The following is a 12788-nucleotide window of genomic DNA, read 5'->3' on the forward strand; positions in this document are numbered from 1 at the left end:
GGAATCATGCAGAGAGAGTTCAGTTTAGCTCATGAGGAGACACATGTTTTGGGCTGTATTCTAGTTACAGTTCCAAACTACGTTCTAAAAGTCCAACCCGCGTGCTTCCTCTGTGTTTGGAAGGTCCCTGTTACATCACTGAAGCTGTCGCTGAGGGAAGGGGGTAATCTCGACAACTCCAGTTAGACACAATATATGATTATACAAAAATGCAAATGTGTTGACGCTGGTGCTATCGCCCCGTCTCTGCTTTGTCTGCGTCCCGGTACCCGATGTTCTGCCTTGGCGGTCAGCAGGCCGAGTCTGGACACAACACTGATAGAGACGGCTGGCAATCTTTTGGATTGCCAGCTTTGCACAGAAATAAAAATACCATCCATCCATCCATCCATCTTCTTCCGCTTATCCGAGGTCGGGTCGCGGGGGCAGCAGCCTAAGCAGGGAAGCCCAGACTTCCCTCTCCCCAGCCACTTCGTCCAGCTCCTCCCGGGGGATCCCGAGGCGTTCCCAGGCCAGCCGGGAGACATAGTCTTCCCAGCGTGTCCTGGGTCTTCCCCGTGGCCTCCTACCGGTCGGACGTGCCCTAAACACCTCCCGAGGGAGGCGATCGGGTGGCATCCTGACCAGATGCCCGAACCACCTCATCTGGCTCCTCTCGATGTGGAGGAGCAGCGGCTTTACTTTGAGCTCCCCCCGGATGACAGAGCTTCTCACCCTATCTCTAAGGGAGAGCCCTGCCACCCGGCGGAGGAAACTAATTTCGGCCGCTTGTACCCGTAATCTTGTCCTTTCGGTCATAACCCAAAGCTCATGACCATAGGTGAGGATGGGAACGTAGATCGACCGGTAAATTGAGAGCTTTGCCTTCCTGCTCAGCTCCTTCTTCACCACAACGGATCGATACAGCGTCCGCATTACTGAAGATGCCGCACCGATCCGCCTGTCGATCTCACGATCCACTCTTCCCTCACTCGTGAACAAGACTCCGAGGTACTTGAACTCCTCCACTTGGGGCAGGGTCTCCTCCCCAACCCGAAGATGGCATTCCACCCTTTTCCGGGCGAGAACCATGGACTCGGACTTGGAGGTGCTGATTCTCATCCCAGTCGCTTCACACTCGGCTGCGAACCGATCCAGCGAGAGCTGAAGATCCTGGCCAGATGAAGCCATCAGGACCACAACATCTGCAAAAAGCAGAGACCTAATCCTGCAGCCACCAAACCAGATCCCCTCAACGCCTTGACTGCGCCTAGAAATTCTGTCCATAAAAGTTATGAACAGAATGGGTGACAAAGGGCAGCCTTGGCGGAGTCCAACCCTCACTGGAAACGTGTCCGACTTACTGCCGGCAATGCGGACCAAGCTCTGACACTGATCATACAGGGAGCGGACCGCCAAAATCAGACAGTCCGATACCCCATACTCTCTGAGCACTCCCCACAGGACTTCCCGAGGGACACGGTCGAATGCCTTCTCCAAGTCCACAAAACACATGTAGACTGGTTGGGCAAACTCCCATGCACCCTCAAGGACCCTGCCGAGAGTATAGAGCTGGTCCACAGTTCCACGACCAGGACGAAAACCACACTGTTCCTCCTGAATCCGAGGTTCGACTATCCGGCGTAGCCTCCTCTCCAGTACACCTGAATAGACCTTACCGGGAAGGCTGAGGAGTGTGATCCCACGATAGTTAGAACACACCCTCCGGTTCCCCTTCTTAAAGAGAGGAACCACCACCCCGGTCTGCCAATCGAGAGGTACCGCCCCCGATGTCCAGGACCGAAGTCATGGTCCCAATACGGAAAACCATTGCATCTAATAGAGAATGTCTCATTTGCACCTCTGGTGGTGAAATCTATCAAAATGAGGGTGGTCCCAAAAAAAGAGAGATTTTTCAAATTGACTGTGTCGCTTTTAAAAGTGCTCCCCCTCTGGTCAACATATGAATTAACAAGTGTGTGTAAAAAATTTAATGTGCCCCTGTCAGGTTGAAACACTGATGACATCTATTAATCAGACAAGAAGCAAGGAATCATGCAGAGACAGAGTTCAATTTAGCTCATGAGGAGACACGTGTTTTGGGCTGTATTCTAGTTACAGTTCCAAACTACGTTCTAAAAGTCCAGCCCGCGTGCTTCCTCTCTTTGTTTGGAAGGTCCCTGTTACATCACTGAAGCTGTCGCTGAGGGAAGGGGGTAATCTCGACAACTCCAGTTAGACACAATATATGATTACATACCTGCCAACTACTCCGGTTTTCCCGTAATTAGTACGGTTTCATCAACCTATTCCGGGTTACGGTTGCAGTGATAAAAAATACGGTTTTTCATTAATTAAAAAAAAAAAAAAGTTTTAAAAGTTTTATTCACGAAATCGCGTAACAACAATGACAATCGACACTGCTTCCCGTAACTTCCTATCGAGCCATTCCGAATGCCATGCGCGAGGCTATTTATAGCACCGCTGCCAAGCACGAGGCACCAGTTGCCATTGTTTCCAAACGAGCGAACGATCATGGAATCAGCCGGAGAAAAATCGCAAACGAGTCTTAAACCGAAAAGAAAACTGCAGTCATTCCGTGAAGAATATTCAAAAGCCTATCCGAGAATAATTATCCGTTCCAAAAAGGGTGAAAACTACGCGAATTGCACCTTGTGCAGACAAGAAACTTTCAACGTTTTTCGTCGCCCAAACAGATTCTTTGGATGTGATAAATGCCGAAGTTTTATTTACGGAGGCAATAATTGAGCATGGACTTCCAATCGCACTGGCTGATCACATGGGACAGTTATTTCGGAAAATGTTTCCCGACTCGAAAATCGCCAAAAAATATGATTTTTGCTGTAATATTTTTGTTTTGAAAAGTCACTGTGACTGATAGAAAAGTGATGGTTTTAGCAACATTTTAACCTGTCTGAATGCTAATAATCATTTCGCGTCGGGAACCTGAACCCCCCACCAGGACTTTGTCCTGGACCTACCGGGGCCTGCGGCCCCTGGACCCTGGCTACTAGGTTTTTCTGATTTCAAAAGTTGGCAGGTATGTGATTATACAAAAATGAAAATGTGTTGACGCTGGTGCTATCGCCCCGTCTCTGCTTTGTCTGCGTCCCGGTACCCGATGTTCGGCCTTGGCAGTCAGCAGGCCGAGTCTGGACACAACACTGATAGAGACGGCTGGCAATCTTTTGGATTGCCAGCTTTGCACAGAAATAAAAATACCACTTCAGCACAATTGACAATAATTTATAGCAAAGGCCCTTAAGCATAAAGTTGTGTGATAATATATACATAATTATTCTAACAGCCCCCCCTCTGGTCAACATATGTAATAACAAGTGTGCGTAAGAAATTGAAATACGCCCCCTTTGGCCAAAATTTATTAAAAAAATTAAATATGTATATAGAGACATACTGTAAAAACTTGAAGTAAATAATGAAGATTAAAGAACAATTACAAACAAAAAAATTATAGCTTACCTTTTTTATATTTGCATAGTATGTATATATTATTAATGTTGTAAACACAAATCTTTATATATCTAGAAAAGGTGGTCCTAAAGAGGTAGGTCATTTTTCGTAGGTCTCAAGAAGGTAACAAATACAAGAATGTGTGTGTGTGTGTGTGTGTGTGTGTGGTTTTTTTGGGGTTTTTTTCCCAACTTTTTTTATTGGCATTTTCAAATAGACAGAAAAAAGTGCAAGTCAAAACAGTACAATTTTAAAGTCAGTAAATGATTCACACCCTTTCCCTTAAAACCCAAACCACCCACCCCACTCACCCTCCCACCCCACTCAGGTCCCACTAACGAGGGACAAATGGCACAATTATGTAACAAGTAAGACGACAAAGACAGACACATTCTCACACACACACACACACATGTGCGGCCAGAGACAGACAGATATATATAAAAAATATATATATATAATAATAATAATAAAGTAAAATAAAAATTAATAATAATAATAATAATATATAATAAAAATAAAAAATAGAATAAAATAATACTAATAAATAAAAGGGAGATTATTCCTCATCTGCGTCTGGGCATAGGTCAAGAGAGTTGACATACAGCAAAAAAAGGGCTCCATGAGCTTTCAAATGCTTGAACCGAGCCCTTTAGCGAAAACCTAAGTTTTTCCAGTTTTAGATTGTAGAGAACCTCTCTAATCCAACGGCCGTGTGATGGGGGGGAGCCAGCTTCCAATTAAACAAGATCAATCGCCTGGCCAGCAGGGTCGTAAAAGCAACAGCGCGTTTTAGTGGTACCGGGCACATGTTATCGGGGCATACGCCAAAAATGGCTGATAATGGGTTGGGAGGAAAGTTTTGACCGTATGCTTTTCCAATTGTGTCAAAAATGTCCTCCCAAAAGGAACATAGTTTAGAGCAGGACCAGAACATATGGACGTGATCAGCCGGAGATTGTTTGCATCTATTGCAGGTATTGCTAACAGTGGGGTAGATTTTGGATAGTTTTGAGTTAGTGTAGTGAATTTTATGGATTACTTTGCATTGGATGAGACTATGACGGGCACATATTGAGGAGTGAACCAGTTTCAGGGCCGAGTTCCAGTGTTGATCGGATATGTTGGTATTAAGATCGCTCTCCCACGAGGCTCTTATCACTGATAGAGAGTTTGGAGCAACTGAACTTAAGGAGGTATATAACACGGAGATACATTTTTTATGATTAGGGCTCAAAGATAACAATGTATCTATAAGAGTTTCCGGAGGACGATTTGGAAAGTGTGGGAACTGCTTCTTTACGAAGTCCCTCGCCTGAAAGAAACGAAAAAGGTGGGAGTTCGGCAAATCGTATTTGGAAGAGAGTTCAGTGAAGGATGAGAACACTCCGTCTTTCACAGTGGTGATACCATGATCGTGCCAAGTCATAAATGCGGGGTCAGTACGGGAAGGTTTAAATAATTGTTTTTTAAGTAGCGGGGTCAATAGTGTGTGTGTGTGTGTGTTTTGACGGTCTGCTTGTCTCTCGTTTTCAGCTGCGTCCTCCTCCTCAGTCAGCAACTGTCGCTGCTCGAGCTCCGTCAAACCGTCCAATCGCTGCGCAGCTCGGAAGCCCGCCTCTCCTCGCAAAAGGCCCTGATGGACACCAAGATGGCCGCCGCCGCCTCGCCGCCCCCACCCCCGCCGGCCGTCACTCTCCCCTACGAGGACGAGACTCGCTCCGTCAGCTCCGCTGTAAGCATTTTTTTGTTCGCCTCCGACCGCAGTAAGCTTTTCAAAATAAAACCCGCGTTTCAGGACAAAAGCAAGGAGAAGGGCTCGCGTTTTGACACGCTGCGTCACTCCCTGGCTGGAATGATTCGCTCGCCGAAAGCCATGTTGGGCTCATCGTCGTCGTCGGTGAGCGCTTTCTCCGTCCCCTCGCCGCGGCTGGTGAGGCGTTTCACATCATGCCTCTTTTGTGTCCCGACAGCACTTCTTCGAAGTCATTCCATCATCGGAGCGCCCCCTGGCGGAGCAGGAGTGGTATCACGGTGCCATTCCTCGCACCGAGGCCCAAGAGCTACTCAGGCAGCAGGGCGACTTTTTAGTGCGGGAGAGCCACGGCAAACCGGGCGAGTATGTCCTGTCGGTGTTTTCCGACGAGCAGCGACGACACTTCATCATCCAGTATGCCGATGTAGGTGGAATAGGCCACACCCACCTGGGGACGCCATTCGCTGTGGTTGCTTGACTGGAGTCTCTCTCTCTCGCTCTGTTAGAGTCAGTACCGCTTTGAGGGCACGGGCTTCGCCACCATCCCCCAGCTCATCGAGCACCACTTCTCCACCAAGCAGCTCATCACCAAAAAGTCCGGCGTGGTGCTCCTCAACCCCGTCGTCAAGGCAACCACTCACACAGCACCAGCACGGCCCCCATGTGATTCCCTTCATGTATGACTGACGACTGTTCACCCTGTCTGCGTAGGATAAAAAATGGATCCTTAACCACGAGGACGTTGCGCTGGGCGAGCTACTGGGAAAGGTGATGTCACTTCCTGTTTGATCTGTCCTCTCCTATGTGTCGCGTCACATTCCGCTCTGTCCGATTTAACAGGGTAACTTTGGCGAGGTGTTCAAAGGGACGTTGCTCCGGGACAAAACGCCAGTGGCCGTCAAAACCTGTAAGGAAGATTTACCTCCAGAACTCAAGATTCGCTTCTTGTCAGAAGCCAGGTGAACGCCGCCATCTCTTTTTCCATCAGTCCACATTAGGGATGTCCCGATCCAGGTTTTTGCACTTCCGATCCGATACCGATATTGTTTTTGCATTTCCGATCCGATACCGATACTGACCGATACCGATACTGACCGATACTGGCCTATCCGAGCATGTATTAAAGTTTAAAGTTATTTAGCCTACTTAGTTGTCAGAATCATGTTGAAAAGGGTTTTAGTACTCTTGATAACAACTAGCCAGCTGAATTAGGGGAGTTTGAATAATACACAATGGTTGGTAACAAGAAACTGACCTGTTTATTGAAGGATAAACACAAAATAGACACAATTATACATGACAAACAGAAATGGCATCATTGAACTAGGGCTGGGCGATATGGCCTTTTTTTAATATTGCCATATTTTAAGGCCATATTGCGATACACAAAATATATCTCGATATTTTGCCTTAGCCTTGAATGAACACTTGATGCATATAATCACAGCAGTATGATGATTCTATGTGTTTTGATTGATTGATTGAGACTTTTATTAGTAGGTTGCACAGTGAAGTACATATTCCGTACAATTGACCACTAAATGGTAACACCCCAATAAGTTTTTCAACTTGTTTAAGTCGGGGTCCACTTAAATTGATTCATGATACAGATATATACTATCAGATATATACTATCATCATAATACAGTCATCACACAAGATAATCACATTGAATTATTTACATTATTTATAATCCAGGGTGTGGAGGGGGGCGCCTGATGTAAGTGTCAAAAAGACAGCCAAAAGAGTTTGATATGAGAATAAATCTAAAGTTAAAATATAGGGTAGAAATGCACCCATTTGCAGGAATTGTAGTCTTGATTTTCAAAATGTTATTTCAAGGCTTGCATGTCTACATTAAAACATTCTTCTTCATACTGCATTAATATATGCTACTTTTAAAATTTCATGCAGAGAAGGAAATCACAACTAAAAAAATCACTAATTTTTTCATACGGTGTTGATGTGGACATTTTTGCCATTTTGATGGTGTGGAGTCTGGACGTGTGGCACCGAATGGAGATAAGCGTCTCGACAGACGTCACAATATTTGAACAATGATGACGAAAACTGTTGTCTCTGTCGTGTCCGTGTGTCGAAAATTGTTATGCGCTTATTTTTTTATTTGATTTTGTGCGTGGCATAGATTTGCCGTGCGCAGAGGACGCTTGAGCAGGCGCGCACCTTAGCGGCTGCGCTAGCATCACAGCTAACGTTAGCCATGCCGCTACCTCGCTCTCTGCTGGGAGAGGACGTATACGTATGTGACATATGACGTGACAGTATGTGACGTGTGTAAGAAGGTGCGCTTGCTGTCTGTGAGAGGGAGACCCAGGAAAGAGTGAGAAGAGCCTGTTGTGTAATGCCAGCAGCTGAAAGCAACTGCGAGAGAATTGTGGATGTGTTGAAGGTGTGCTGGAAAATGCGGAACGGAAATTACGGAGCAGCAGAAAAGTGGAATGTATTATTTAAATAGGTGCGTTGGAAAACACGGACCGGAGTTTTTTTTTAAACTGGATCTGGATCGGCATTTTCCCATGCCTTGCCGATACGCAATTTTTGGCAAATATCGGCAGCCGATCCGATCCAAATATCGGATCGGGACATCCCTAGTCCACATAAGCAAAGTGTGAACTTGTCTTGTGTGCTGTGTTCAGGATCCTCAAACAGTACGACCACTCCAACATCGTCAAGCTGATTGGCATCTGCACTCAGAGGCAGCCCATCTACATCGTCATGGAGCTGGTTCCAGGTAGGTGGCGCCAAATTGCGGGCCAAAGGGCTAGAGCAGGGGTGCTCACACTTTTTCTGCAGGCGAGCTACTTTTCAATTGATCAAGTCGTGGGGATCTACCTCATTCATATATATCATTTATATTTACTTATTTATGGACGGCGTGGCGAAGTTGGTAGAGTGGCCGTGCCAGCAATCGGAGGGTTGCTGGTTACTGGGGTTCAATCCCCACCTTCTACCATCCTAGTCACGTCCGTTGTGTCCTTGGGCAAGACACTTCACCCCTTGCTCCTGATGGGTGCTGATTAGCGCCTTGCATGGCAGCTCCCGCCATCAGTGTGTGAATGTGTGTGTGAATGGGTGAATGTGGAAATAGTGTCAAAGCGCTTTGAGTACCTTGAAGGTAGAAAAGCGCTATACAAGTATAACCCATTTATCATTTATTTATTATATGTTTTTGTTAACAAGTTAAAGGTGTTTAATGATAATGCAAGCATGTTTAACACATATAGTTAATATTGTTAATACATTAAAGGTGTTTAATGATAATACAAGTATGTTTAATACATATAGTTAATATTGTTAACAAGTTAAAGGTGTTTATAGATAATGCAAGCATGTTTAACACATATAGTTAATATTGTTAACAACTTAAAGGTGGTTAAAGATAATACAAGCATGTTTAACACATATAGATTCCTTTCTTTCATGAAGACAAGAATATAAGTTGGTGTATTACCTGATTCTGATGACTTGCATTGATAGGAATCAGACAGTGGTGATGATAACGTCCACATTTTCGAATGGAGGAGAAAAAAAAGTCCTCCTTTCTGTACAATACCACATGAAAGTGGTTGGTTTTTGGCATCTTATTTGTCCAGCTTCCGTACTCCTTTGTATACACTTTACAAGAAATACATTGTCGGCAAACTCCGTAGCTTGCTAGCTTGTGCACGCCAGCTTTCTGAGACTCTTATTTTGGTAGCGCAGGCAGGATGAAGCAGAGCTCTTATTGTGCAACTGTGCAGTCGGTCTTTGGAGTTTTGACGACAGGTACGGCGCCAGGGTCTGTTGAAATAAAGTGTTTCTCGCCTTCCAGTCCGTAATTTTAATGAGCTGGCAGCAGCCAGCGTCATCTCAGAAGACCCTCGGGTGCCGTGAATGTCAATCAAGTGACGAAAGTGACGTCATAGTGAAGATTTATGATCGCTCATTTTTAGGACTATTTTTTTAATGCCTGGCTGGTGATCGACTGACACACCCTCCGAGATCGACCGGTAGATCGCGATCGACGTAATGAGCACCCCTGGGCTAGAGGACTCACCCCACCCTCAGTGGCCTTGTGGTTAGAGTGTCCGCCCTGAGAAGGGTAGGTCGTGAGTTCAAACCCCGGCCGAGTCATACCAAAGACTATAAAAATGGGAGCCATTACCTCCCTGCTTGGTACTCAGCATCAAGGGTTGGAATTGGGGGTTAAATCACCAAAATGATTCCCGGGCGTGGCCACTGCTGCTGCTCACTGCTCCCCTCACCTCCCAGGGAGTGAACAAGGGGATGGGTCAAATGCAGAGGACAAATTTCACCACACCTAGTGTGTGTGTGACAATCATTGGTACCTTAACTAAACCAAACTTCATATGTTTTCATGCACTATAAGAAATACATTACATGACTTTGATGGAAATTTTAATAAAAAAAAAAACCACATGTTAAAACCTTAATTAGGTTTTTGACTTTTAAAGATGGGATTAACATGTACAGTACAAAGGTTTGGGCACACCTTCTCATTCAATGCGTTTTCTTTATTTTCATGACTATTTACATTGTAGATTGTCACATCAAAACTATGAATGAACACATGTGGAGTTATGTACTAAACAAAAAAAGGTGAAATAACTGAAAACATGTTTTATATTCTAGTTTCTTCAAAATAGCCACCCTTTTCTCTGATTACTGCTTTGCACACTCTTGGCATTCTCTCGATGTGCTTCAAGAGGTAGTCACCGGAAATGGTTTTCACTTCACAGGTGAATACCTGCCAACTACTCCGGTTTTCCCGTAATTAGTACGGTTTTCATCAACTTATTCCGTGTTACGGTTGCAGTGATAAAAAATACGTTTTTTCATTAATTAAATTTTTTTTTTTTTTTTTTAAGTTTTATTCACGAAATCGCGTAACAACAATCACAATCGACACTGCTTCCCATAACTTCCTATCGAGCCATTCCGAATGCCATGCGCGAGGCTATTTATAGCACCGCTGCCAAGCACGAGGCACCTGTTGTCCATTGTTTCCAAACGAGCGAACGATCATGGAATCAGTCGGAGAAAAATCGCAAACGAGTCTTAAACCGAAAAGAAAACTGCAGTCATTCCGTGAAGAATATTCAAAAGCCTATCCGGGAATAATTATCCGTTCCAAAAAGGGTGAAAACTACGCGAATTGCACCTTGTGCAGACAAGATTTTTCGATCGGACACGGAGGAATTAGCGATGTAAAAGACCACGTTGGGACAAAAAAACACAAGTCTAATGCCGTTGCTAAATTTGGATTTTAGCCACAAAAAGGTAATGACACCAATGTTATCTATTGGAATTGTTTAGTACTGTTATACTGTTAAAAGTGTTTATACTATTTATGCTTTCAAGTCCAAGTTGAAGAAATCTTGTTAAATGTTGACAGCATAACTACCAAAATACAGAAGTATGTCCTTAATATTTTTGCAGTGCTATTTCTGTTGAAAAGTTAAAATGATTACATTAAAGATGTGATGTGCCACTTTTCAAGTGTCTGATGGCTTAAATTAATTTTCATTAATTTTTCATATTTTGAATTCTTTTGAAAGGCTTACAAAAAAACTACATTTGAATTGTAATTCCATGCTATTGACAGGACTATTAATTTTAATGAAGTTAGCTTACCATGTTTACAGTATGATAATTGTGATAGAAATGTGAATTTTAGGCACAGAATATTTTTTACAATTGAACAAGGCAGTAGATTATACAAGCTTGGACAGAAAGTTAATAATGACACCAATTTTTTTTTTTATGGAATTGTTTAGTACTGTTTTACCATTTATTTACTGTAAAAAGTGTTTATACTGTTTATACTTTCAATTAACAAATTGAAGTCTTGTGAAAGGTTGACAGGATAACTGGCATTAACTGTCAAAATAATTTCAAACTATTGAAGTTAGCTTACAGAATAAACATGTCAATCAACCCATATGATTTTTGCTGTAATATTTTTGTTTTGAAAAGTCACTGTGACTGATAGAAAAGTGATGGTTTTAGCAACATTTTAACCTGTCTGAATGCAATCAATCATTTTGCGTCGAACCCCCCACCAGTACTTTGTCCTGGACCTACCGGGGCCTGCGGCCCCTGGACCCTGGCTACTAGGTTTTTCTGATTCCAAAAGTTGGCAGGTATGCAGGTGTGCTTGAAGCTCATCGAGAGAATGCCAAGAGTGTGCATTTAGACCTTCTTAAATTGGTTTACGCAACTTCGTTATTTAACTTTCATCACTATATTATTTCTATATTAACATCCATGACATATTTTTTAAATAACTTTTTATATTTACGTGGCAGAAAAAATCTCAAATTTTCACAAAATCCCAGGGGCCACCCCGTGCTTACCCCCCGGCAGAGGTGGGTAGTAACGCGCTACATTTACTCCGTTACATCTACTTGAGTAACTTTTGGGATAAATTGTACTTCTAAGAGTAGTTTTAATGCAACATACTTTTACTTTTACTTGAGTATATTTATAGAGAGGAAACGCTACTTTTACTCCGCTACTTTTATCTACATTCAGCTCGCTACTCGCTACTAATTTTTATCGATCTGTTAATGCACGCTTTGTTTGTTTTGGTCTGTCAGACAGACCTTCATAGTGCCTGCGTTTCAACAAATACAGTCACTGGTGACGTTCACTTCGTTCCACCAATCAGATGCAGTCACTGGTGACGTTGGACCAATCAAACAGAGCCAGGTGGTCACATGACCTGACTTAAACAAGTTGAAAAACTTATTGGGGTGTTACCATTTAGTGGTCAATTGTACGGAATATATACTGTACTGTGCAATCTACTAATAAAAGTTTCAATCAATCAATCAAAAGTGTGAAGGAAAAAAGAACCTTTTTTATTTCAACCGTACATCCCGTCAAAAGCCTAAAGACTGACTGCACAGTTCCTGTCTTCACAATAAAAGTGCCGCTCCATCGCGCCTGCGCTTTCAAAACAAGAGTCTCCGAAAGCCAGCGCAAACAAGCTAGCAAGCTACGGAGTTTGCCGCCAATGTATTTCTTGTAAAGTGTATAAAAACGAATATGGAAGCTGGACAAATAAGATGCCAAAAACCAACCACTTTCATGTGGTATTAGACAGAAAGGAGGAACTTTTTTTCTCCTCCATTTGAAAACGTGGACGCTATCAGCACTACTGTCTGATTACAATCAATGCAAGTCATCAGAATCAGGTAATACACCAACTTATATTCTTGTCTTCATGAAAGAAAGGAATCTATATGTGTTAAACATGCATGTATATTCATTAAAACACATTTAACATGTAAACAAAAACGGCAAAATAAATAAATATAAATTATATACTGTATATATATGTGTGTGTATATATATATATATATATATATATATACTGTATATATATGTGTGTATATATATATATATATATATATATATATATATATATGTGTGTGTGTGTGTATGTTACTCATCAGTTACTCAGTACTTGAGTAGTTTTTTCACAACATACTTTTTACTTTTACTCAAGTAAATATTTGGGTGACTACTCCTTACT

General features: G+C 43.0%; 1 protein-coding gene across 3 annotated transcripts in view; it reads left to right on the forward strand.

Moving 5' to 3' along the window:
- fer (fer (fps/fes related) tyrosine kinase) overlaps positions 1 to 12788 on the forward strand; it is a 35237-nt gene that overhangs the window by 20781 nt on the left and 1668 nt on the right. For 2 of the 3 annotated variants that reach the window (XM_061927182.2, XM_061927183.2), the window contains exons 10-15: positions 5008 to 5371; positions 5445 to 5651; positions 5734 to 5856; positions 5939 to 5995; positions 6068 to 6186; positions 7885 to 7979. In XM_061927182.2, the coding sequence (XP_061783166.1) occupies positions 5008 to 5371; positions 5445 to 5651; positions 5734 to 5856; positions 5939 to 5995; positions 6068 to 6186; positions 7885 to 7979 (965 nt within the window). The remainder of the gene's footprint in view (positions 1 to 5007; positions 5372 to 5444; positions 5652 to 5733; positions 5857 to 5938; positions 5996 to 6067; positions 6187 to 7884; positions 7980 to 12788) is intronic. The other variant, XM_061927184.2, reaches the window with a different exon arrangement.

Source organism: Nerophis lumbriciformis, linkage group LG32 (assembly GCF_033978685.3).
Source record: "Nerophis lumbriciformis linkage group LG32, RoL_Nlum_v2.1, whole genome shotgun sequence".
Lineage (NCBI taxonomy): Eukaryota > Metazoa > Chordata > Actinopteri > Syngnathiformes > Syngnathidae > Nerophis > Nerophis lumbriciformis.